Source organism: Chenopodium quinoa, unplaced genomic scaffold (genome assembly GCF_001683475.1).
Source record: "Chenopodium quinoa cultivar QQ74 unplaced genomic scaffold, ASM168347v1, whole genome shotgun sequence".
NCBI classification, from domain to species: Eukaryota; Viridiplantae; Streptophyta; class Magnoliopsida; order Caryophyllales; family Amaranthaceae; genus Chenopodium; species Chenopodium quinoa.
In genome coordinates, this window is record NW_018744626.1 from 4,032,957 (window position 1) to 4,060,657 (window position 27,701).

The 27,701-nt window shown below is 34.0% G+C and overlaps 3 protein-coding genes across 4 annotated transcripts; 2 read left to right on the top strand and 1 right to left on the bottom strand.

Annotated features, from left to right (window-relative positions):
* The first annotated feature begins 1,427 nt into the window (after positions 1 to 1,427).
* LOC110700901 (cation/H(+) antiporter 14-like) lies at positions 1,428 to 4,355 on the top strand. The gene is made up of 3 exons (XM_021878482.1): positions 1,428 to 1,670; positions 1,980 to 2,948; positions 3,196 to 4,355. Exons 1-3 carry the CDS (start codon positions 1,428 to 1,430, stop codon positions 4,342 to 4,344), a joined length of 2,361 nt encoding a protein of 786 aa, XP_021734174.1. The 3' UTR covers positions 4,345 to 4,355.
* Positions 4,356 to 4,880: 525 nt separating this feature from the next.
* On the bottom strand, positions 4,881 to 9,836 carry LOC110700575 (activating signal cointegrator 1-like). 2 transcript variants are annotated; one of them, XM_021878133.1, is made up of 5 exons: positions 9,501 to 9,836; positions 7,936 to 8,568; positions 7,740 to 7,838; positions 6,930 to 7,318; positions 4,881 to 5,261 (listed from the first exon to the last, which is right to left on the bottom strand). In XM_021878133.1, exons 1-4 carry the CDS (start codon positions 9,648 to 9,650, stop codon positions 6,968 to 6,970), a joined length of 1,233 nt encoding a protein of 410 aa, XP_021733825.1. In that variant the 5' UTR covers positions 9,651 to 9,836; the 3' UTR covers positions 4,881 to 5,261; positions 6,930 to 6,967. The 2 variants fall into 2 exon arrangements, with proteins under 2 accessions (XP_021733825.1, XP_021733824.1); XM_021878132.1 differs by lacking the exon at positions 4,881 to 5,261 and having other exon boundaries at positions 6,689 to 7,318; positions 9,501 to 9,835.
* A 10,297-nt stretch (positions 9,837 to 20,133) lies between these two features.
* On the top strand, positions 20,134 to 24,551 carry LOC110700577 (putative pentatricopeptide repeat-containing protein At1g74580). Its single transcript, XM_021878135.1, has 4 exons — positions 20,134 to 23,033; positions 23,141 to 23,238; positions 23,635 to 23,708; positions 24,028 to 24,551. Exon 1 carries the CDS (start codon positions 20,620 to 20,622, stop codon positions 22,894 to 22,896), a length of 2,277 nt encoding a protein of 758 aa, XP_021733827.1. The 5' UTR covers positions 20,134 to 20,619; the 3' UTR covers positions 22,897 to 23,033; positions 23,141 to 23,238; positions 23,635 to 23,708; positions 24,028 to 24,551.
* The last annotated feature ends 3,150 nt before the right edge of the window (positions 24,552 to 27,701 follow it).

Consider the following 27,701-nt stretch of genomic DNA (forward strand, 5'->3'; position numbering starts at 1 on the left):
AACATTGAGTGTAACTAATTTTTTCCATTATGCTTGATTTCATCATACATAGTACCGTTTTTATTTAGAAAATCCGAGAGATGTATCACATTTATGATGTACTAACATTGAGTGCAACTTAAAATTTCCATCTTTGAACTTTTGAAAATATGTGTATCACATTCTTTTATTATTGCAATATTTATTTTCACAATTGTCCACTGCAATTACATGTCTATATTTCTTTTACTTTCTTTGGGAAAATGGCCAAGGGGTCACAACTTTCATTTACGCGTGACTAAACAAAAATCAGTGGCAATTACATCTTCAATAATAGTAAGACACACCCCGGCCCCACACATATATGTGCCACTTCATTAACCTCCCTAAAAACATTTGAAAACTTGACAGCAAAACATACAATTAACAAGGGACAAAATCTCACTTATAATTACTCCTAGGTAAGACCCATCACAATCACCATCTTTCGCCTTCTTAATCATTTGCAGGTAGCATGGTCATTTTCTAAGAACAATTGACAAATGTTTTACCTAGGGTTCCTTTCTGATTACCTGCCTATGACTTCGATTGGATGATGAACACAACATTAAAAGATAATCGAGTTGCGTTCATTCCATGACCATACTAACAATAGCATCCATCTCCGCGAATTGCAGGTGTTTAATACACAAAAATTGAACCACCCCGGATCACTTATATATCCAATGCAACCCTTTCATCAGGTCATATGACTTAGATTGAGCCTAAACATTAGCTACAAATTTGTAACTCCATGTACAAAGCTACAAACTATGCATCCTCCTTGAAGCACTCGCATTGACATCCCTACATAGAAGTACATTTTTGTCGTTTCAATTATTCTTTTAGAGTTTGTTAACTATAAGAAAATATGTGTAATAAGGAAGAGAGATTTGGAATTCGGAATCAGTTGATCTTCATTGTAATCTCCAGCTTGCGTCTCACAAGGCTACTCAGTTGTGACATTGTGCGCGTCAAATTATTGATTCTTTGTGTAAATTTAACTCAGTTAACAACACCAAGCTAAGCCAGCAAAGAATTTTAAGTAATTTATTTTAGAAATATTGTTGGCCTGAAAAACCTTAGAAATCGTTGGTGCATGTCATTACTCTAAATTTAGATTCATGCATGCCAAAAAGTACAACCATTTCCAAGCATGATATTTCTTTATTTAGGAAGCTTAAACTAATTAATTATTTCTTATACCTAATATTCATCCCAATTTAATTTCATTATACAATGTATATCATCATAATTATAAGAGCTGAGCCTATTCCTTTCCTCTCTTTTAATCTTGTAAAATCTTCACAATACACTTCTAATAATCTCAAGCACATTTTCGCTCAAAATCTTTGTACATTGTGATGTGAAAAACAAAATCGAGTTACAAATTAATAAAGAAGTTAAACATGGCATCAACCTCAAATGGAATACTCAAAATGTGGAGTCAGGCTACTTGGAACAACACCGAGATGATGTGCCAAGAATGGCCTTTCTTATTAAGAACTTCGAGTGTATGGTCCAACCCATATTATCCTCAAGGTTCAGAATCATCAATATGCATATTGCTACTCGCTATAATCTTGCTTACCATTTCAACAACTTCGTTCTTGCTTAGACCTCTTGGCTTGCCAGTATTGTCTAGGATGTTTGTAAGTTACCGAATTTTCATTACAATCTAAAACATTACATACATTCCCTTTCTTAAGTTTCCTATGTTTTACAATCAAATCCAATGCAATCATCAACTAATTTTACTAATAATAGCATATAATAACCATAAATTTAAGGGAATGTTATCTATCCCACTATACATCCTATATACCTCTGTATGCTCTTAAAAATCCTCCTGTTATACATTCATGCTTTGTAACCGTTTGTAACTAGTTGTGTATCGCCTTTTCCCCCTATTTTACTATGGTAAACTAACCCTTACTATGTTTTTTTCCTTGTCCATACAGGGTGGATTTTTTGTAATTGGACTACTATGTTCCAAGAATATACTTGACTTTCAGGCATTACTCCATCCGACGGTCAATTACTTGATAAAAACCTTATCATACTTAGGTTTCGTATTCTACTCATTCATATTAGGAGTGGAAACTAATGTAGGAGCATTACTGAAAAGAATAGACAAGGAAACAGTCATCATAAGTTTTTCTGGCTTAATCGCGTCATTGGCATTAAGCTATGCTGGAGTAAGAATGCTTAACTTTTCTGATGGAATAGAAGGAATAATCAAGGTGATTCTACTCAATGCTCAAACCTTCTTCATGGTTACATGTAACCATGTTAATGAAGTTGGCATAAGCAACTCTCAGCTCGGTCGCTTGGCTTGTGCAGCATCTTTGGTGCTTGATATCTTTGGAATGTTTCTAACTTTCCTGATGTACAGTCTTATAAACCCTGTGCTTGCCGGCGAATTCTGGCACCCAGTTATGGTTTCTGGAACCTACATTTTTATGTTTGCAGTTTGTAGGCCATTAATCATTTATATTGTTAGCTATACACCCGAAGGCGAACGTGTAAAAGACAGCCATTTCATGGTTATCCTCTTGATTGTTCTTTTATTAGCCTTCCTGAGCTTACAAGTTCATCACCCTCTCATGGTTTTCTTGTTTGGATTCTTCCTGCCTGAAGAACCACTAGCCTCGATTTTGTCCGAAAAATTAGACACCATTACTTCATGTGTTTTTTTCCCTATCTTTTGTGCTATGCATGGATTTGAAGCAGACTTCAATTCTCTCAGCTCAAACTCTCTTATAGTAGAGACTATTATGATTTTGGGCGTATGTGGTAAATTCTTGGGAACTCTTGTTCCCACTATGTTTTTCGGAGTTCATCTCAGGACCGCGATTTCCCTTTCTATCATCATGTCTTCGGCAGGTCTGCTAGATATAGTTATGCTTGGCCAATTTCAAGAACAAGGGGTGAGATACGTACTTTTTTGTTCTTAATTTCCTATATGAACTTATCACGACTTATTTTAGTTGTAAGTTTAAGTTTCAGTATACTTATTTGAACTTATATGAATTTATTATCTCTTATTTAATATCATTTGAACATGTTATTCCTGCGTTTTTTAAGTTGATTAATACCGTAGCCATGATTTAATATATTGTTAGAATTTCGAGTTACAATCTGTTGTATTTACATGATGTTTGCATAACACTGCAGATATTGAGCGCAGAACACTACACAACTTTGTCGCTACACATTCTGTTTTGCACTGGAACCTTCTTACCCCTAGTGAGATACATATATGAACCATCAACACAATATCGAACGATTATAAGACAAGGTATACTTACATCAGCTGAAACGGGCACTTTGCGCGTATTATCATGCATATATAAGGAAGAAAATCTACCCGGAATTATACGCCTTCTTCAAGCTTTCCACTCTACACAACAAAAGCCTTTACCCGTCATTGCCCTCCAACTTATTCCACTTACTGCTGGCCGCGTCTCCCTCCCTATCCTAGCGCCCCTACACGAGATCCAATCCTCATCTGCTTATCGCTCCAACCTCTCTCGTTGCAACCGCACAGTAAATGCCTTGGTGAACCTTGAACGTAAAACTAATGGTACTATTCGCCCACATCATTACATTTCAGTGTCTTCATACACGGCCATGTACAATGATATATGCAGCACTGCACATAGCCATAACGTGAGTCTACTAATCCTACCTTTCCACGCACAATGGACTAACGATATGGGTTTCCAACATGCATCTCAACCCATAAGAGACGTCAATAAGATGGTTCTAGAAAAGGCGCCATGTTCCATAGGCATGCTAATTGATAGAGGTGATCAAAATCAGACTCACCTTAGCGATGTTTATCACATTGCTATTTTCTTCATAGGCGGGGTGGATGACCAAGAGGCTCTAGCATATGCGACTATATTCGTGAATCATCCAAATATTAGGCTCAGCGTAATTAGGTTAAATTCGCTGAAGCCTTCATATAACACCTTTAATGACTATAATGCTATCCAAGATTTCCAGTGCCAGTGTAAAGATAACAATAGAGTGTCATTCGTAGAGGTAACGGTTAACGATGGTGGAGAAACTACTGATATTGTTGTAAGCATGAAAGATGAGATAGATTTAGCGGTAGTAGGCAGATACCATGAGCCTGGATGTACTCCCTTATTCGGGCTTTTGGACCGATGGTGTGAGTATCCGGAGTTAGGGATTTTTGGAGATATGCTAGTTTCTCCGGAATTTGAATTTTCGGTTTTAGTTGTGCAAGAGCGACCTCATAAGACTAAAAAGAGTGTTGATCAAAATGATATTGAAGACGATGAGGATGATCTATGATGGTTTAAGAATCTGATGGTGCCGGCCGGAAGCAAAAGTGTGAGATAATGTCTTCTAAAGAGTAAAGTTGGTTCCTAGCCATAAACGGACAATTTTTGAGGGTGTGGTAGGTGTGCCATAGTCAATTAGTTTGTACCACATTTACCTCACAAACATGAGGTTGGAAGTTTCAATCCTTAACAAGGCACACAGACACTCGCAGCCCCCTCCCTCTTCTCCGGGCATGATCGATACCTTATTGACAACTATAAGTGATGGGCAAAATAATGAAAATCCGACCGCAGGCTATCTAGTATGCATGTGTATAAACGCATTTTGGAAAATAGTGAATCTATTGTTATACTAATTAAACTCTCATCAATTTTGATGCCCCCTCCCCTCTTAAAGTCGTAGTTTATCAATTTTGACATTGTTTTCACTCATATACAAGGAAAAACATTACAATGTATTGTACAAACATAACATGAAATTTAATATGAATATACATATATTCACATAATACAAATCAAATTACCAGTATCATTTTCTCAAGTAAAGAAGTTGAATGTATACCACTAATTGATTAAGAACAAAAGCATAACAAAGCATCCAAATTAGAATGAATTTTTTCCAAAAACTTCAATATCAACCCAGAAAGCATAGAATAATACCAATTTACTTGAATTTTAGGCAGATGAGAAGCATACATACCTCAAACCTTAAACTTAGTAATTTGATCAAGCGATCATGCAACAATCAACTAACACAGTCTAGCACTGGATACAACACATAGTTACGTACCTTGACCACCAACCCTGAAATCATTAAGCACGTTTTTATTCCTTCCTAGCCTTCTTCAATGTTGCAGAACTCTCGACAAACCCAACGGAAAAGCCAACGTGCACTGTGCTTATTGTAACGGAGCTGCCTGAAACAAGCTAAAGATCCATAACAATAAGCACAAAGCACACTGGCTGTAGTTAGGGAACTTGAGAGCTACAAATTTGACCTCCACAAAAATAAGATGCTTAAGTTGACTTGGTATATGCAAATAAAAAAAAACTCTCATACCACCGGCCACACACAAAAATAGATGACTTTCATAGACAAAGTTGAGTAACACATCAACGACGAATAGTAACCAACAAGAGTATTATAAAACAAAGCAGCCGATAATAGATATAACATGGGACATATTCCTAAAATTAGAATTTTAATACTATTAGTTGGATCAGATTTAAAAATTCATAGTACTACACCAAAGGCCCAAAGAGATGTAGTACATGTACTGATGTACATCAACTAGTACTAGTATTTGTACTACCCAATTCTATTGGATGAGAGTGCTATTGTAATCACAAGATGATATTGATCTGTTTAATATTAGGGGTTTATTAAAATCTTATTGCATCTACTACAGACTGTACAAGTTGTCCGATAATTCTTCCCCGTATATGACATCATATAACAATCATACTTAGATATATCATGTCAATTTTGAAAACTAACACAACAAATTGAAATTAACTTGGGTCATGAAATGTAAGATAATATCATACCACAAACCAATGTATGTGAAGTTTCTAGCACTACTCCTTATCCTAGACTACTCTGTAACACAATACAGAGATTATTTGCATGTTCCACCATGCTCTTCTGCAACCTTTCTGGGTTGCTAAATGCCCAAATCCCTAAAACTAATCACCTACAAGTTCTACCTTGCATCCCTTCAACAAGGGCAGTCCAAGGCTTAGGTGTGGCAACACTTGGGAGGCCCAAAGTGCTTCCACAGAATCAAGAAGTCGGCCTTGCAATATTCTTTGAAGGTAAGAGTCACTCGGCAAACTAATTTACAAAAAAAGAAAAAAAAAATAAAAAAAAAAAGGTCAAATGCCTACCCCAAGGGCTTGAAATCCAATCGGCTACCCTTAAAATGGATTTCAGTAGTAGGCCCTGCTTATTAGCAAAGAAAAAAAACACTGGTATTCTCAGAAGAACAACTGGTACAAGAGTAATAAGACACCCTACCCCTTAATATTCAACCTGATTCTACTAGAGCTACACATTTTCTTATACCATGTCATCAGGACAGCTAAAAAATTAAGATTAAATAATTATGGTAATGAATAATTTTCCACTTGGGGAAAAAAAAAGATGACCTACGTAGAATGGCAAATTAAAGAAGATTAACAACAGTAATACTTCGTAAATTATAGTGAAACTGTAAATAAATTTGTAACTGTGAGGAAGTTAAATACTGTTTTACACTAACTGCAGACCAATCATACGAACATCTGAACTATAATTTTCCCAGTGAATGCAATGACTGGTAATTAATGGTAAGATGCAAAACAAAACCAAAACCTGAGAAATGCAAAATCCTTCACATACAGTCATACAGGTAATATTAAAGCTACAAATTGGTATATGACACCATGACTTTTGAGTAATGGCCTCGCCATCTATTTTATTCATGATGATCGGATAGTATAACTTGGTGCACACTAAGATATGCACATGTCGTAAAATCTGGAGAAATTTGGCAGGACAACAGAATATACACTTGTATTGATAAACAAGTATTCAGAGACAGAATGAGCTCATACCATAGTACAGTTAGGGGCCTAAACCTCACTATGTAATACTAGTATGCAGAGCACTCAGCATCATCTTCCATGTGTGTGACACCATTCCAAGTTAGCCCTTGCAAATAATCATTTGCTGAAGAAGATCCAAGAGGTTCCTCCACAAAGTGCTTGAAATCACTGCGATCATGTTGCACCCTTCCACTGATCTCCAAACACAGTCCCTTGTTTAGACCTTTGTTAGAGCGCTTGTCCTTGAGAGGCTTTTCCCTAGGGCCGGGATCAATGAAAACTGGTTGCACCTGAAGGGTGGGATTTGGTTTGACTCGGCTTGCTTCTCTCTGATCAGGTGGCCTTAGAATGTTGAGTCCAGTTTCAAGTTCTGAAGTGTCATCTTGGTTTAACAATACCTAAGCAAATACATAATACAAGTCAATTGAAATTAAAGGTGTCATTTGAAAGCAATCATCTTATGCTTACTTCAAGAGAAGACACATAGCGTAAGGCTTCTTTGACCAAATTGTTCACATCTTATGTAGGTTCTCACTTTTTTCAAAAACCACATATATTCAAAAAAATCTCCTACCTTGAGGCCAAGGTAACCCCCAAGAGATCCAACCTATTCTTGTCAAAGAAACCAAATTTTGACCTAATACCAATTCCATTATCCCACATCATTTACACCACAAGAACAAGAAATCCTGATCTCAGAATTGAAAGGAGCCGTAAAGGGGTAGCTAGGTATATGTCCATCTGTCCCATAAGCTTGAGAACATAAGCCAGCAGAAATCAACCAAATTTCATCATATATTTGAAGGGAGATCAACTTACCCTACGGCCAACCAAGTCAAAAGCCACAACTACTCTCTTTCGTTTTGCTTCCTCATCTGCTTTAATCTCCTCTTGCTTCTTCCTTAAAAGTTCCTTTTCCTGCAAAAGGATATATTATCCAATGAAAATCTGCATTCATATTCATGTAATATGAAGAGGGAGGTTATACAAATATCTGTAGAATTTGATCATATACCTCCATGGACAACCAGCTGTTACCCTCATCATAGTAGTCACTTTGGTCATCAATAACACTTGTGCGTGCAGCTGCATTCCGATCAAAATCAACAAGCCTCTTGGCATAAGCATTTGCAGCTACCTCAGCTTCCGTTTCAGGTACTGCAGACACCTCCAAACCAGCATATGTACTTCCTTCCTTCAGGACTAGAGCCCCACAAAAATTACAAGGCCCTTCCCCTTCCTGTTCACATACTATTTTACCGCAAGATAAGCAGTTGCTCACCAATCTATGTCGACGTGCCTGGCAAGAGCATGGTTTGCCTTGCTGATATACGATAGTTCCCTTGGCAGCTTCTGCAAGTGATATAACCTTCCCACCCTTTTTCTTTCTAGAGTTATTTTGTTGCCTGTTTCCTGACTCTGCAGCCTCTATTTTTACCTTACTATTTTGGTTATTAGAAGCTGAAGCCTCTTTCTGTGCCCTGGATGGTTTCTTGGCTCCACTGGTCAAGCCTTCATCAGCACTTGGCTTGACATACGCCTGTAATTTGGAAGCAGAAGCACCAACTGCTTCAGGTGATGGTGAGTAGCCCCTTCGTCTTAAGTATTCTTGTATGACAGTTTTGCCTGCTTCCTCACCAACGATGTTCTGAAGTCATCACAAAATGAAAAACATTAAGTGAGAAGCTTAAGCATTTGCTACAACCAATCTATTTCTTTCAACATTAGAAATCCCCAGCAATCAAGAAAGTAAGAATAATAATTCATTCTCTATTTTATCAGAAAATTCAGAGCTCTCTACACAATTGCTTCCATAAGCTTTCCTGACATCTGATAGCTTAGATATTTGGAAAAAACTACAATGCAGGTACAACGTAAATCAGTATATGTACAATGTTTCTAAAAGGATTGCATTCCCAGCAATCTATTTTTGGTGACCATTCAACTTCATGAGTTAAGACAAGGGATTTGAGAGTTAAATTTAATTCATATGTTCCAATGCATTCTAGCCAAAACTGACAATCTTAACGCCCAAGCTCTCATACCATTCCAGACCATTAATGGTGTCCTCTCCAATGCTCAAAGAAATTCAAGCCTAAATCAACAAGTAATACAAACACACAATCTGGAATTCAGTTCATATGTTCCAATTCATTCTTTTCCTCAATTTTTTTTGAGAATATATCAATTTCTGATGAACTATGCAGACATACTGAAGCAATACAAACAACATATTTAAACACCCATCTCCATATTTCTGTTGTAATTTGCAAATTATAATCTATGATCATAACCTTTTTCTTAATCAACCCATGTTCAACAAAAGATCCATAGACAAGATTAGGTTTTTACAAGAAAAATTCACAAATCAAGATAAAACCATAGCATAATAACAATAAGAAATCATAAAGCTAATCAACTGTCCAATTATAGAAACACCCCATTATATTAATTTAAAAAAAAAAAAAAAAAAAAAGCTAACGAACAAAATGTTAATTTCCCGAAAATTAGACAGGGAAAAGAGTAGTGATAAAAATGGAAGAAAAAAAGGGGAGGAGAGGAGAGAGAAGATGGAATTACATCAAGGTATTCTTTGGCGTCGAGCGGAGGAGCAAATTCACAGTAAGAAACAAGGCCGGAAATCATATCAGAATCAAAGTCAAAAGGAGTGTCTACTTTTTTGCACAATTCATTCAATTCCTTCTCTAGCCATTGCCCCGGCGACTCCATTCTTCAATTTCTCTCTCCTACAACGGCGGCAATGGCGATGGCGACGGCGACGGCGGTGGCGGGTTTTGTTGTTGATTAGCGATTTTGGTTGTTGCGCAGTTTGTGCTAGTGCTAGTGCTAGTGCTTGTGCAGTTTGTGCTAGTGCTTGTGCCTGTGAGGAGAGATTGTATTGGCTTGTTTAAAAAATAAACTTGAGTCCCGGTCGAAGCCATGTTAGGCCGGTTAACTTTACTTTTTAAAAAAAACTAGTTTTGTGTCCGTGCAATGTCCGGGTTGTTTATTGAATTTAAAGATAAAATAATTAGTTTATTGATATGTTTTTGTGACGATTTACTATCTAGTAGGCATATAATGACTAATACTAATATTGGTGAATTGTTCGATTTAATAGTTTAAAAAAATAAACAAATAATAAATTAAATAAGATAAATGTTCAAAGCCCGTTGGGTTGACCCGAACCCAAAACTTTGGGCAAGGGTTGAACATTTATTGACTCGTAACCTAAAGTGACCCAATCCGAATGATTCATAACTCAACCCTAATTGACAGGTCTATGTAGTAATAAAATTATATTAGTTGTGAAGTATATTATTTTAACCTTAGTATATATTATAAATAGATGTTTTACACTTTAAACTAATTCCTTCGCTCCAAAAAAAATATTATGACATAAAAAAATTTAATTTTTATGATAATTTTTAAGAATTATAATCTAATAATTTTTTTTTTTTGAGAAATTATAATCTAATAATTTCTTTTGAATAAAATTATATTCAATTTGTATCTCTTAAATATTGGTCTTTTATCGAAAATAAAATTCTAAACTTTAAATTTTATCCTAAAATTCTTTTTTTTTATCTTTTATTTAAATTGCTCCAACGTTGCGCGACACTTGGCGAAAAGTTGGAACGCCAAGTGTCGCAACGTCATGGCCTGGCTAAAAGTTTAGCTTTATATATTAGTTATATGATATTAGAGCAACTCCAACGGCAAGCTAATTGCCAAATTAGCCTTAGCTTGCCATGTCACCTACGATTGCAAAGTATTCTTCCTTCTAGCTAATTTATGCCACAATGGTTAAGCTAATTAGCATTTAGATTTTTCAGCTTTATTTTTTAAATAATTAGTCTTTTATTAGAGACAATTAATTTCTAAGCTAATTAGTTTAGCTAAGCTAATTTGCTTGGCATTAGCTTGGCCAAGCTAATTATTAAACTACTCTCCAACGGTTTGGCTATTAACTTGAAAATTATTAAAATTGCAAGCTAGTCCATAAAAGCAACCATTGGAGTTGCTCTTACTCCCTCCGTTTTTTTTTTATTTTATTTGCATCACTTGCAAGTGAGCGAAGTCTTAGGAGAACGAATTAATAATGTGAGTGGATGAATAATTTATTAAGGTAAAAGTAATGTGGGGACCATAAAAGTGAAAGTATGTAAGAGAGTAGTGGGGACCATGAGATTGAGAAATGATAAATTAATTTTAGTGGGGTTTAAAGTAAGAGAGAGAAATAATAAAATATAGTGTAAAGTTATTATACTTGCTCCGTTTTTATTTAGTTGACGCGTTTGATTTAAGCACATATATTAAGAAGAGAAAAGAGAGTGAGAGAGAATGAAAAAGTAAGGCCCTGTTTGATTCACCTTAATTTTGCTGAACTGAAATTATTTTTACTAAACTGAACTTATTTTTACTGAACTGAACTTAATTTTACTGAACTGAACTTAATTTTACTGAACTGAATTTAATTTTACTGAACTGAAATTATTTTTACTGAACTTAAATTATTTTTACTGATTTTCTATTATAATTCTTCTTTAAGAAAACTGAATTTTACTGAACTGAACTTATTTTTACTGAACGGAAATTATTTTTACTGAACTGAAATTAATTTTACTGAACTGAACTTATTTTTACTGAATTAAAATTATTTTTTCTTAATATTATTTTTTTAAGGTGAATCAAACAGGGCCTAAGTGGGGTACCTTGTAAATGCAAGGTAAAAAATTTACCCCAAAAGGAAATGTGTCAACTAAAAAAAGCTTCCTAAAAAAGAATACGTGTCAACTAAAAAGAAACGGAGGTAGTATATAGAAGTGATGCAAATTAAAAATTAAAAATTAAAAAAAAATTAAAAAAAAAAAAACATAAAAGGAAAGTGATTTAAATAAAAAAAAACGAAGGGAGTATACGGTATGATAATTTTAGTTTAATAAAAGTAATTTCAGTTCAATAAGAAACGGTAATTATAAAGAAGAAATATGATTGAGAGTTAGCAAAAATAAATTTAGTCCAACATAAATATTTCAGTTTAGTAAAATTAATTTAAGTTCTGTAAAATAATTTCATCACAGTAAAAATAATTTCAATTCAGCAAAAATAAGGTGAAGTGAATGAGACCTTAATTGTTAATCACATTGATAGACAATTGAGGTCGAAGGGGTAAAGTTGTCATTTTTTGGTATATAGTGAAGAGTATTTGTACAAGTTACAATGTGTTTGATAATTGTGTAGGTAAATTTGTAACTGCAGTAACCCTCAAAAGTAACGTCATAGGATGATGTTTCGGAAACCTAATTAGAGCATTGCAAGAATTGGATAAGCAAACTTATTCTTGTTTCTTTCTCTTTCCTCCCCTTCCATGGTCATTATTAATCCCAATGGAGAAAGCGCACTGGCAGTAGCTAAGCTTGCTTTATTCTCGGGTTAGGCTAGCGGGTCGAGTCGAAATTGATCACCTATTGTTTGGATGAATTGTGCATTGGACTATGGGTAATTAATCTTGTTTGATTCCTCTTTATAGGAACGAATGGAGTGTGAATTCTAAAAATAATTATTTTGATTATTATTGTAAATTTTTACTATAATGGAAAACTTCTTTTGTTATTTTACCGTGGTAACCCTAGCTCTTGTCGGAGGTCAGACATTGCCAAGCCCTGTTCTTCAACATAAAGTCATAAACCCTTAGCTTTTTATTTCTCTATTCGAAATGCTTAGTTCACAACACAAAATTTCACTAGCAAAATCAATTGATTTGTCTTTTATGAGGTTCTATCATAATGAAGGAAAAGTTTAAAATAAAGGAAAGTGTCTTAATTATACAAAAATAAGGAGAAATTTAGTAAATTAGTTTCAAGCTCCTTAATTAGTATGCTTTAATCTATATCTATATTATTATTAAAACTCCAAGGTAAGGAGTGCTTTTTCGCCATGTGTCAAATTTTTTGTTTTAACTCGCCACATCATTTCTTTTCAACATATAAACTTGCCACATAAGCAATGCATGTTAATGATGTTTCAATTTATATCTATATCTATACTTAGTATTTAAAAACACAAACCATCATCCTCATCAAGCCACATGTTAATTTTGTTTTTCACCAATGCCACATGTCACCTCATTTAACTTTTTTTTTTTTTTAATCCCCTTTCTCATTTTTTTTTAAAAACACTTTAATTTAAATACATGTATGAAAAAAAAAATGAATGTTGTTTGCATGGTTCACTTTCCCAAACTTAATATCTTCTAAAATTACATTCAGTTTTTCACCCCTTCTTCTCCTTTATGAACTATTTATTTTTATAAAATAACAAATTATATTGTATATCTATAAACAACCCGTGTATTACACGGGACAGAAGACTAGTTATTAGTAAAATAAAAGTTTTTCCAATTCAAAGTTTGTAACCGACAATATTTATAATGGTTTTAATGATTGTTCTGTATGAATTATTATATCATTATTGAATTGCTTGAATTGGAGCAGTTTGTAAATTGTAATCGATGATCATTTGTCAATCAATTGAAATTCTACAACTGAATAATGAATGGGTGAGTAATTAATGAGTAATTAGTTACAAGTTCATCACTATAAATAATTAAACTCAAATTATAATCGTTGGAAACAATCACTAACTCTGGCCTCTTAGAACAAGTTTTTTAGGTGAGTATTTTGACTTCTTATTTGTATACAACCTTATTTGTCTTGACATGCAATAGGTGAATTGTTTTTTTTGTATTCATGTTATTATACATTTATCAATGCAAATAAACTTTAGCCTATATTGGTTTACACTTCTTTTACAAACATATTAGTTTTAATGATTGTGTAAATATATGTATGAATTAGCTTAGCTATGGAGTTTATAGTCTCGGATTCCATTACCTTTTGTTTTTAACTTTACATAATATCAGTGGCGGATCTAGAATTTTCGAACTTATGAGTCACCATCAATAATTGATCACTTGTTTCAATCCAAAAATTATATATATATATATATATATATATATATATATATATATATATATAAATTATATTTCACCAAAATGATTTCAATCCAAAAATCTATCTATCTATATATATTATACTAAAAGACAAGCGCCTCAATGTGAGGATGACAAATGTCACTCTCTCATTGGCTTATCTTTTATGTATAAAATATATCTATATAATTACTGTTTACATATTTAAGCATAGTTATTTTTGTTAAAATTCAAACAATAAAAGCAAGTTTCTATACATGCATAAGATTTTCATGATTTCCTAACATAAATATTGATTTAATTTTTTATAATAAATATATGGAAAATCTGTCAAAAATAACACCACCTTTGGGCGGTCTTCCTAAAATAAAACAACCTTTTGATTATTCCATAATAAAACGAACTTTGACATGCATCTGCTCAAAATAGAACAAAAAACTTGTAACCTGCTTAAAAGGTTAAGCCCGAACACGTGTCATACTGTGATTGGCTAAGATTATTTTTCCAATTTTCTTTTAAAAGAATTGATTTTTAATTACAAAAATACAATTAAAAAAAAAAATTCTCTCTCCTACCCTCCCCTAACAGTCAGCCACCGCCCACAACACCACCAAAGCCTATCTCCCTTTGAACCTTACAACCCCCTAACCACCTCTGCAGCCCCTCCGATCCCCTTCCTCTCAGCCACCACTCAACCATCTGCAACTCCAAAACCCCACCTCGTAACCATCGTAAAACCCACCCCACATCCACAAAACCTTCCTGCAGCCCCCTCGAAACCATCCCCCAGCCACCCCCGAAACCATTACCACTCCCTTAAAACCCCCTCTCCCATTCCACACATCCTAAAACCGACCTTATATCCACCTCTTAACCACCCAATCTCCTTGAAACTGCCTTAAAACTACCCCGAAACAAACCCACTAACCAACCTAAACCCCCAATCGTTGAATCTCACACAAAAATGAATGGAGGTTGGAGTGCGATTCGCCAATATATGCTAGAGTTGGACTGGATTTTCGCTGTTGGCGTCAGGATTGGGGGTTGGGGTTGAGTTGGGTTCACGATGGCGAAGGCTGGGGTTGAGTTCACTGACCGTGGAAGGACTGGGTTTATGGCAGGGGTGGTGATTTTTTTTAATATTATTATTAAAATCATTTCTTAAAAATAAGAAATAAATTGTATATAAAAAAAACCAACCTATCGCATTGCTATACGTGTCTCATCAACCTGTTCAATAGGTTATCAGCCGGTAGCATTCTATTTTTGGCAGATGGTTATCAAAGGTCGTGTTATTACGGGATAATCAAAAGGTGGTTTTATTTTGGGAAGACCGTCCAAAGGTGGTGTTATTTTTGACAAAAATACTACAAATAATCCATAAAATATTTCCAATCTTTATTTATAGTTAAGTTAAAGAATAATAACTAATTTGAAGCAATATGATTAAAGTAGCATAATTAAGGAAACAAATATTTCGCATTTTGAAAGGCTAATATTGTTTTTTTTTTAATGAAAATTAAATAAAATCGATAATATTTAGTTTGACGTCAATTATGAAATAAATACAAACATTTTAAAAAAATTAGATGTACAATAAAATATTGTGCACCTATTATAAAAGCTACCCTGTAATGAATGAAAGTTATTTATGCTTTATTGATAAAAGTTACCCAAAATAGTCTACAAGTTATCCTAAATTCAATTCAAGTAATCGGATGAATACAAAAGTTTTTGATAAAGATACAAAATAGTGTAAAAATTACTTTTATTGTTTGTTGTACTCCTTGACAAACACTGAATGTTGAGCTGAAATGTTGTTTTGGAAAAAAATACATAATCTTGAACATAAATTTAATTTTAATCGGCCTTTCATTTTCTATACAATATATTTTACAATGACCTTTTGTTTTTTCTTGCATTAAAAAAAAAAAAAAAAAAAAAAAAAACCTGAACCAATAACCAATCTAAACAAGAGGAATAAAAGTTAAATTGAATTAGACATTTGACGGAAAAGGAATAGATATAAAATGTATTATAACTATTACTCATGTTTTAAATTGTAATATTCGTATTAACAATGCTATTAATTATGATTTTTTTTAGAAAAACTAACATTTTGATTTAATTTAAAAGTCGTGCATTGCTCATGTACTATACTAGATATATAACAATCATGTGCAATAATTTATGTTGTTTTATACATAATAATACTTTTAACTATAATAGTATGTGTATATAATATAATATTTTTTATAATATAAAAAAGTATATGTATATAATATAATATTTTATAACACGTGTCCTCCATTCCAAGTGTAGTACCAATCACCACTACACCAATTGGTTGTTGGTGTAGTGGTGATTGAGACTACATTTGGTAGGGAGGACCTGTGTGCTCCCCTGCAACAACAATCGAAAAGGGAGTGGAACCTAATAACCTAGAACTTATCCTCAAATCTGGATTAGCCCAAAGGGTGAACCGGATAGAACACCCAAAACTCAATGCATATATGACGGGAATTAACTTATCCTTTATCTATCTTATACAAAACTCCAAAGTCTTTTTTTTTCAAAATATGATAATAACATTTGTAAATTTTTGTTAATATGAAAGATATAAACCTATCAAAATGTATATATAGTTAAATTGTTTAATAACTTATATCGAATGCGTAGTTTTATTAAAATTATTTGCATGTAATCATTAAATGTGTTGGATGTTGTGTAGCTATGCAATGTCCAAAACTTTAGTTGAGCGACTTTGATTTAGTGATTGTACGGTAAAAAGATATTGACTTCGATCTTGAAACCTAATAGTCTAATAATTTCTAAATAGAAAAATTAAAACAAAAGGAAATGAAAATAGTAAATGGCTTTAAATATTGAAATAAACACAACCTTTTAAATCAATTTAGCGAATTCAAGAGACAATTTTAAGGCATTTAAAATTAAATGGGGGAAAATATATGTAAAAAGAACATTTTTAGATATATAACTGTCCATGCACTATTATAAGAGTTTTGTTAACCTTTTTATAATTAAGGTAGGGATAAATCTTAGTAATATATACTCCGTATATTTTATTTATATAAAATTATCAGTATCCATACCTATATACGAAGTATTTGTGTCGTATACTATATTTAATCAATTGTTGGTTATATATATGACTATTATATAATATATATGTTTTGGCACAATGCTTAACTTAGGAAAATATATGTTCTGGTAGGTCAAATATAAGGTTATCATTGTGTCTATAGATTTAATGAGTGAGACGGGTAAATAAAACATGTATATATTAGATTGATTGTAGCAACTGATGCGGATGGTATGATAAGAAAATTTTAGTTTTTTCTCAACGGGAGATATAAATAAATTAGTCCACTTCTTATATAGCTATGTGGAGTATTATTCAATTATTTTTCAATTAATAAAATAACATTATAAAAAATTAAAAGAAATTCAAATAACATAAAATACTATTCAAATAACGTTCCTTTAATTTTTTTTATTGACCATTAGTACAAGTCCTTTAATAGTAAATGAATTACCTTTGTTTTTATTTTTATTTTTCCTACGAGTTTAATAATTTGATTTATAATCCGTGCATCGCACGGGCACTATGCTAGTAGGATATAAAAATACATACTATAAAACTATTACATTAAACTAACTTTATGATTTTTTACTTAAAAATAAGAATTATTTTTAAAAAGTAAGATAACTTAAGAGACCGGTTATTAAATATAACAGGTCTCTTTAATGATAATGAAAGCAGCGCAAAAAATTATTCTAATGGCTGACAAAAAGAGACCTGTTATCTAGAAAAGGTCTCTAATGACGTGGTGGCAATAGCAGCAACAAAGAGACCACCTATCTGATATTTTAATAGGCGGTCTCTTTGATATTTAAAAAACTGACAGTGGACTAATCTCAAATAGAAGAAACAAAGAGACCGCCTATCTGTAATAGACGGTCTCTTAGTGTTTTTTTTTTTTTTTTTTTTTTTTTTTTTTTTTTGTGTGCTGGTGAGTCACGTGACTCACTGTGCACCTTAATAGATCCGCCCCTGCATAATATTCGCTCATGATATTTTATTAAAATTTTGAGTCATGCATCTTTATTTTTATGTGCATTTTATCATATACAGTAGGTATAGAGTAATATTTAGTAGCAGATATATGAAATAATAAAAATTTGATACATCCTATATATATCAATGCAATTAAATAATTACTATTATTATATATTCATTCACTTAATTATAAAGTTGGCTGAACATTAATGTTATAAATTTAGTTTTGATCAAACTTATAAAATTATAATGATACGGGGCATCGCCCAGGCCAATAACTAGTTTTCTATTTAATGGATCTTTGCAGTTTGATGCTTTCTAATGTATTTTTTTTCCTTGTTATAATCAGGGTTTGTTAAGTTAATATGGGGAAATATGAAAGTTTGTTAAGCACATTTTATGGGTTTTAAAGTTGGAAAAATTGTCCGGAATAATCCCACCTTTGGGCTGTTCGCTGAAAATAATCCCACCTTTGGATTATTTTTTAATACTCCCACCTTTATACCCATTCCGCTATAAATGGTCTCATTTTACTTGGAACCAGTTGAGCAGGTAATTTTTTTTTATAAAAAAAGTAGAATTTACACGCGTCGCTCCTTGATTAGTCAAAACAATAAAAATAAAAAAGTAGTAAAAAAACCACCACCACCACCTAAGCCACCCCAATTCAGCCACCACCACCCAACCTAAACCTTAGAACCACTATCCCACCCACACTCGAAACCACCAAGATGATTGGAATCCCACCGAGCCAAGCCAACCTAAACCCAATTACCCATTAACCCAATCGGCAACCCCTTAACCCCATTAACCATTTAACCTAACCCCTCCTCTGTGGACGACGACGACGCGGCTGGAAACGGTGGGCGGGGGAGACGCGACGCTACCAGAATCTGGGGATGGGGAGGACGACGGTTAAGGGAGTTGGTGGGTTTTTCGCGGACGGAGCCTGGGTTTAAGGGTTGGGTTTTCACGGGGGTAAGAGTGAGGGAGAGAATTGGTGGTTCATAGGAGGGGGAGGGTAAGCCGGAGCCGCGTGAATGGGGTTGGCCGGTTGGGGGTTGGCTTGGTTTCGTGAGGATTCAAGGGTGGTTCATGTGGAGGTTCGTGAGGGAGGGTGGGGTTCGAGGGTGGTTCAGGGAAGGGGGTTCGACTGTGGTTCAGGGGAGGGATGGCAGGGGAGGCCGACGCGCTGGGATTGGTGGCAGGGGAGGCCGGCACGCCGGATTGGTGGCAGGGGAGGTGGTTTGGCTGGTGGGTGGTTTCTAAATTAATTAATTGTTTTTTTTTTGTTTTTTTTTAAATTTTATTTTTTGGACTAATTGGGTGCCAACACGTGGCTAGTAACTTGCTATAACAAGTTAACTAACCGGTTGGGACCAATAAAAAAGATCGGGGGGTAAAAGTGGGATTATTAAAAAATAATCCAAAGGTGAGATTATTTTCAGCGGACGGGCAAAAGGTTGGATTATTGCGGACAATTTTTCCTTTAAAGTTTGGGCACTTTTGGGGGGTTTGTGATTTTTGCGGTATTGTTTGGTTCATTAAGTTCGCCTGAATTTCCTTGTTGATTGTGCTTGTTACTTCGAAAATTTCTTAACATTTTGCTCCCCAAATAAATGTTTAAGGCCATATAAGGAAAAATAGAAAATGCTACACATACAACTCTAATTTGTCATATTTTTATTGGCTAGAATAATGGGCCCAAGTTCCATTACATTCAATTTATATTTGATTTCTAATTTTCTTCCCTTTTTCTGATGATGTGTCAAATTTCTAATGGTGTTGTATATAGGGACAAAATACAATGATTGTATGTGTTTCAAAGTTTATACCACTCTATTTTCATACCTAGGAGAATTTCCAAGTATAGAAAAAAAATCCTATAAGGCTATAACTAGTTAAAACGATTTTATTGGTCTCATCTCCAAGACAATACAAGTTTATCTAACATTTTTGTAAATAAATCAACAAAACATTCCAATTACTCATTTTTATAAAAGTCAATATTTATGGGACCCATTTTTATATAAGTTGTTAACTTATTTACGAAGATGTCATGCTAAGTGAAATGTTTTGTTGATATTTTACGAAAATGCCAAGATGAACCGGTTTCAATTTCATGTGTTTGGTTTGAACAATAAGTTCTGCCGTTGTATACTCTGTGTTTCCCTTTTCTAAGCTTTCTCTAACCTCTGCCTCACTCTCGGTATTGAACTTGTATTTCCACCTTTCATCAATTTAATTTCAGTTCATCTTGCTTCATTCATTCAATTACCCACTTTCTTTTATTGGTATAAACCTCACTATCTTAATTCCAGGTACATTCTAAATTTCTGATTCAATTTTGAATTTTCACCTGTTTGTTTATCATTTTTAAACTCGAAAACTCCATATTCTACGAAAATCAATTTATATACGTTCAATTGAATGTCTAATCAAGAAGAAATAACTTCTGGGTATTGCTAATTGTGATTTCTATTGCTTTTTCTTGTTTGGATTTGTGCCCACCACCTGTTCGATGAAATGACAGTGGTTCTGTTTTGCCCTGTTTCATGGTATTGGTTTTGAATGGTTAAAAAGGGTGAAGCTTGAAATTTGGGATTAGGGAGATTTTCTTTGTAATGAGTAGACCCTTATTAGCAAAACATGTAGCAGCTGTTATAAAACATCAGAAAGATCCTTTGAAGGCGCTCGAAACGTTTAAATCAGTTAAAAATGAGGAGGGGTTCAAGCATAATTTGCTGACATATAAATGTATGATAGATAAGCTTGGTTCATATGGGAAATTTGAAGCTATGGAGGCTTTGCTTTCGGATATGAGAATGGATATTGATAATAGGATTGTGGAAGGAGTGTACATTGGGGCAATGAAGAATTATGGAAAGAAAGGGAAACTTCAACAGGCTGTTGATGTGTTTGAGAAGATGGATTTTTACGAATGTGAACCGTCAGTTATGTCGTATAATGCCATCATGAATATCTTGGTTGAACATGGTTACTTCAATCAAGCTCATAAAGTTTATTTGAGGTTAAGAGATAAAGGGATTTGTCCTGATGTTTACACCTATACTATCAGGATTAAGTATTTTTGTAGGACTGAGAAGTTTAATGCTGCTTTGAGGCTTCTTAAGAACATGCCTTCTCATGGGTGCGACGCCAATGCAGTTGCATATTGTACCCTCATTGGTGGTCTTTATGAACAAGAATATGGAGTTGAAGCGTCAAAGTTGTTTTGTCAGATGCTTAGCCTTGGACTTTGCCCTGATATTTTTACATTTAACAAGCTGATACATGTTCTCTGTAGGAAGGGTGATGTCCAAGAAAGTCTAAGGCTTTTTAGTAAGGTTTTCAAGCGGGGGACTTCACCAAATTTGTTTACTTTCAATATCTTTATTGAAGGCTTTTGTGAGAATAATTCAGTCAGTGAAGCTACTGGTTTACTGGATAACATCATGACTGAGGGTTTTACTCCAGATGTAGTGACATACAACTTACTGATACGTGGACTATGTAAAAATACGGGGGCTGTTGATGCTGAACGCTATCTGCATCAAATGATTAATAAAGGGTTTGATCCAGATTCTTTCACATACAACTCCATCATTGATGCTTACTGCAAACTAGACATGGTACAAAATGCAGAGATGGTACTCCATAATGCTAAATACAGAGGATTTGCACCTGATGAATACACATATTGCTCTTTAATTGATGGCTTATGTAAGAATGGTGATGTTGAGAGAGCCATGTTCATATTCAATGAGGCTGAGACGAAGGGATTGAAGGAAAAAGTTATTGTGTACAACACTTTGATCAAAGGCCTATCACAACAGGGTCTGATTCTTGAAGCATTACAGATGATAAATGATATGGCGAGAGCTGGTTGCTCCCCCAATATATGGACATATAATACAGTGATAAATGGACTATGCAAAATGGGTTGCTTGTCTGATGCGAATAACCTGGTGGATGACGCTATTGCAAGAGGATGTTTACCTGACATTTTCACTTTTAATACTCTAATTGATGGGTACTGCAAACAGTTGAAGTTGGATACGGCGATTGAACTTGTAGATAAAATGTGGGATCATGGTGTTACTCCAGATGTTATTACATACAATACTCTGTTGGATGGGCTTTGCAAGGCTGCAAAATTTGAAGCTGTAATGGGAACTTTTGAAACAATGGTGGAAAAAGGGTGCATCCCTAACCGTATTACATACAATATACTTATGGACAGCTTCTGCAAGGCTCATAAGCTAGATGAAGCCTTAGCGTTGCTGTCGGAAATGAGGTGCAAGGGTCTGACACCAGATCTTGTAGTTGTTGGCACATTGATAAATGGTTATTGCAAGAAGGGTGATTTGGATGGAGCATACCAGCTTTTTAGAAAGATTTACCAGCAATATGGACTTTCACATACAACAGCAACATACAACATTGTGATCAATGCATTTGGTGAAAGACTGAATATGGACATGGCTCAGAGGCTTTTTCATGAGATGATTGAGAAGGGCTGCCCTCCAGACAGTTATACTTATCGTGCATTAGTAGATGGATTCTGCAAGGCAGGTAATGACGATGCTGGCTACAAATTCTTCCTGAAGAAGATTGAGAAGGGATTTACGCCATCACTCACAATATGTGGAAGGGTACTCAATTGTCTTTGCTTGAAACAAAAGATCCATGAAGCTGTTAAAATTATCCACATTATGGTGCATGAAGGTATTGTTCCAGATATTGTGGAGGGTATTTTCAGCTCTACTAAAAGGGAGATAGCAGCACCAAAGATTATTGTGGAGAACTTGCTAAAGAAGAGCTATATAACTTATTATACATATGAACTCCTATATGATGGTGTTAGAGACAAAAAGCTTTTGAGGAAAATTCTTCCATGAAGGTTTCTGAAGTGTCTTCCAGCAGGATTTTCGTGAGCATTTGATATTGTCATTTGATGATTGCACTAGGAACCTATGCACAATTTCCTTCATATGCTCCTGGAACACAAAAAACTATATCATGAACGAAGATGGGGGTAATGCTAACATTCGTTATCTAATTATATCTTCTTTAGCTGTGGTTGTCTTGCTTGTTTCTTCAAAATTCAGCAACCATAAGTCACTGCCGTTTCCTTGTATGAAGGTCTTTTATTGGTTGATTTTTTTTCCTTGGAGAAGCTACCATGACATTAGCTATCATAAAAGGATCTCATTGTTGGATGGTAGCAGATGTTCAAATAGGTAAATATCAACTATGCCATTTGTGCATGAATTCCCTTCTAGAATTTTCATTCCAGTTTGATGAATATATTGGCTGTGTTGGACCTGGTTGCCATGATTTGGACCCTACTGCTTCTGATTCCCATAATTACTTATTAAGTAAGCTTGTAGCATTGTACACTGCTTAATTTTCTTCATTTGTTCAGCTGGATGGATACTAATATGGTTTAACTTCAGAACTTATGGTGTCTTCTTAAAAGAAAATGGTCAAGCTATTTGATAAGGGACATTTACTGATTATAATTTATTTCTCTTTCAAGTTGCATTGTCATATGAAATTATTAAGAGTAAAAAATATCATATATGAGTATAGAATACCTAATTACTTATTATAATTAGAACTGTTTTGGAATGCAGAGGCTATATGGAGGCTGGAAACTAATGCTGTATCAATCTGTTTGCTTCCGAGAATTACAATCTGTGTACATGAGGTAACTGCTACTCGATGATTTGAGCATAAGTGCATTAGAGTATTACTAAATAAGTTTGGAATAAGGAAAATCTGTGTTATAAGACTGTTTTGACTAATCACACAAGCCTATGAGTATGGACTGGAAGTTCTGTGGGGTGGTCATTTGGTACTATTATCTCAAACCATGAGTTTGTGGGTTGAATCCCATTATCATTGCATTTTGTTGTGGAAATAATTTTGTTGTATGGCCCTTAATGTTTAAGTCTCCCCTCCCTCACTCTCTCCCCTATTATCTCATTTATCTTGTTATCCCGATCTGAGATTTTTTTTTTTGTCAGATTCCTTGCTCAACTGTTCACCAGTCAATGTATATGACCGTTTGCCAGAACATGTTGAAACAAACAGGAGGAAAGCACAAGCTACTCATAGTTGAAGAGTGCTTGATCTCCATGGGTTAGATCATCAGGTTACTATGGCTAACCCAATTCTCTGCAGCAGCATGGATTGATAGCATAGCAGATTCAGACATTCAAATTTGGTTCCGCAGCCTAAGCAGATGCAGCAACCCATACAGGTATGCTAGCGGGAAAAGCTCATATCTATCTGCATGACGAGATGCATATAATTCTATCACTCTATGTTGTGTTAATTGTATGCTATCTATTGCTAGGGTATTAGATAAATTAGCTGAATACTGCTTACCACACTTCAGAAATAACTAGTACTTTGTAAAGTACTTGCTAAGAATTTAAAAAATTAGGGCAAAATTCAATCCTTGTAAAGCTATACTTGCTTAGTCAAAACAATTTTCTGAATAGTGACTACTACATGTCTAAAAGATACTTTTATTACAAAATTTATTTGGAAAAATGATTACGTTATACACAGCCAAGCTCTTGATAGAAGGCTGTAGTGTGGAGACATATGAAGCTCTCTCGAAGAGTAAACTAAACCTGTCTCTTCAAACCGGAAAAGAATGCTAGTTTCCAATTGTATTTCACAACTAGATGTTTTGTGGATCAGAGGGAGTACTAGGCCAACAAAGGTCAGTAATAAAACATGCATTGAGTAAGCATCCGGGCAATCTGGCATGATGAGCTGCGGTAAAATCACATCAAATCAAGACATATTATTAGGTGACTGACTTTGAGGATGTAACCATTTTACAATGGCAACCCATTAAGCCATAATAATCATAGACATTAAGCTTAATCTTTCATTAAAAGCCAAAATTATAACATAGAACATACTTTTTGACCAAAACATCAAATTTGGATTTGAACATGGAAAACAACCTTAAGATTCAACTTTAATTGAGGTTTATTTTCTTTAAAAATTACTTAATTCCATGATATTTTTTTTCTTCTTTTTCTTAATTCCACACGTTGTCCACTGGATGACTTTGTTAGCTGGAACTTTAGAAGACTTCAAGATTTTCTTTTTCTACACATTTTATTTAAAAAAGAAAGACTTTACTTTTTTGAAAGTTGCCATACAACATCTTGCACCCTAAATTTCACTCAAGCTAGTGCATTTTCAAATGGCAGATGCTTTGCTTCATCAAAGTTTGCTTTATACGGAGTAAGAGTTACTCCTATATTGTAACGAACATTCTATAGTAAATGTATAATATATCATTATATACTACTCCGTATTAATGTAACATAGTAAAAGTAACATGCACTATTGCAAAAAATAGTGGCGTTAGGAGTTCCTCTAGTAAAGAGGGTCTCTTAATCCGTAAAAAAATAGACACTGTATAAATTTATGCATTCTAAAATCGAATTGGAAGGTATTTTTAGTTGTTTAAAAATTACACAAAGATACAAATACGGTTGCCGAGACATAAAGGGTGTACAATAGTCCAATGGTAGTTGTACTAGTATGGTACATACCAATTTTTCTCCAGCTCCATGTCGGGGGGAGCCTCCCATGCTTAACGGATACGCTGATGATTTTGGAATTTAAGATGCGCCAAATTATTACAAGAGTGTATCATGGACCTATATTTGTGTCCATTTCCCACTAGTCCACATAACACAATTTAATAAATTATTTAAAAATAGTTAAAACTTGATACAAAGAATGTTGGTATTTCACCTAAAAGTTTTACTGCACAACAATTTATGTGGGTTTGATCAATTGAAGTATAGTACCAATTTTGGACCACCCCATTTGAAAAGGGGTATCCAAAATCTTTTGTTGACATTGACAACCAATTATATTTTGACTATTTATGTTTGTGTTTTTTAGCTAATTTCATTAACTGTTTTCTTGATTGTCTATGTCTAACATATTTTGTACTCTGTTTTTAGTTTTAAGGGTGTAGATTAATAATATCAGATTGAATTCAATTTAGAACTACAATAAATCGAACACTAACTATACTTTATATTATGATATTTTCTCTAGGATTGTCCGTCTTTCTACCCTACAATATCTTTATACTACATGTCAAACTAAAATTATTATTGTGAATAAATTAACATAAAGGCCGAGAATATAACAATACACAACATGGGACAATGTTTACCATTAATTAAATTTGAGTCAAAAGTTGTGAAGGTATAAACACAATCTTAATGATCTAAATTTATTTTCTTTAACATTTTTGCCAATATAAAAATGTAATACTTTAAAATTTATAATTACATGAAGATAATAAAGCCAACCATAGCTTCCTTGTTGGGGAATAAATGTGAAAGACATCAATTTAGTTTCTTTAGTAGGTGAGGAGTATTATTGAAGGTTGATCTTTCTCTAAAAATAACATGCTTTTGTAAAACATATTAGGCCCTCACCCTTAGGAAAACGAACAAGTTTATTCACCTTTATAAGTCTAACTCTATGACTATGTTTGGAAGATTGGGACCCAGGAAAAGTTTAAGTCATTTCACATCCTTTTACTTTTTAATTTTTTGGATTATAAAAAAATTTCATCAATTTATCAATTACAAAGTTTGGTTATGAGTGCACACTTGGATTATGTGCAATAATTACCTCTTTAATCCCTTCATCAAGGTGGCTTAATGGACTAGTCTTCAATCATGAGAACACAAATTTACCTTATCAAGTACACTTAATGAATGCTAATAAGTTGCAATCAGCCCTTATCATCCAAATTTTATTTTCTAATTGCCGTGGTTTTTGGCTTTAAATTAGTGTGGACCTTATCGCGTATGCATGCAACACATCTTAAATATAATATTTCAACAACACACAAGTAATTTTTTGAGGAAAACAACACACAAGTAATTGGTTATTTGATCTGTGCAATACACTAAAATACTATAGACATACTACCATACAGTAAAAGAGACAAAGTTAAAATTTTTGGGTATGTGTATGTAAGAAAGATCAAATTAAAGAAATTTAGTGAAAAGGTGAATTTATGGGGTAAGAGGGTTAAAAAATTGGCTGTTAAAAAAAAATAAGGTAGAAAAAGGTTGGAAAAAAACCCTATGACAAAAAGTAAAATAGAACAAAAGAAAAATGAGTAATAATATAGGAGCAAGAACATAAAACTTCACGAGTCACGACTATTTCTCCACGGAAACCTCTATTGTGTAATTATCAATATTTTGGTGCAGCAGGCTATATCATGCGACAAGGGTTATCAGAGTTTTTTTGTTAGGGGTTATCAGAGTTTTTCAATCAGGGGTTACTTGAGGAACTCGGTCAAGGGTTACATGAGGGATGCGGATAGGGGTTCACTCGGTTAATAGTTACTCAGTCAGGGGTTACTCGAGTTTTTCGGTCAGGCCGCATACAAAAATTGTGACTCGAGTAACCCCTGATCGAGAAACTTGAATAATCCCGGCAACTCAACTAACCCCTGGCCAAAAATCTTAAGTAACTCATGACCGAGAAACTCAAGTAACTCCGAAAACTCAAGTAAACCCCTAATCGAAAAACTCAAGTAACCCCTAAGCGAGAAACTCAAGTAACCCCAAAACTCAAGTAATTCCTGCCGCATTAAAAAATTTTGTAATACGTAATATATATGCTAAGG

Coding starts and splice junctions, on each gene's coding strand:
- LOC110700577 (XM_021878135.1), top strand. CDS start 20,620: ATGAGTAGACCCTTATTAGCAAAACATGTAGCAGCTGTTATAAAACAT.
- LOC110700575 (XM_021878133.1), bottom strand. CDS start 9,650: ATGGAGTCGCCGGGGCAATGGCTAGAGAAGGAATTGAATGAATTGTGC. Junction 8,569..9,500: donor ACGCCAAAGAATACCTTGAT/GTAATTCCATCT, acceptor TGATGACTTCAG/AACATCGTTGGTGAGGAAGC. Junction 7,839..7,935: donor ACAGCTGGTTGTCCATGGAG/GTATATGATCAA, acceptor ATCCTTTTGCAG/GAAAAGGAACTTTTAAGGAA.
- LOC110700901 (XM_021878482.1), top strand. CDS start 1,428: ATGGCATCAACCTCAAATGGAATACTCAAAATGTGGAGTCAGGCTACT. Junction 1,671..1,979: donor CAGTATTGTCTAGGATGTTT/GTAAGTTACCGA, acceptor TTGTCCATACAG/GGTGGATTTTTTGTAATTGG. Junction 2,949..3,195: donor GCCAATTTCAAGAACAAGGG/GTGAGATACGTA, acceptor ATAACACTGCAG/ATATTGAGCGCAGAACACTA.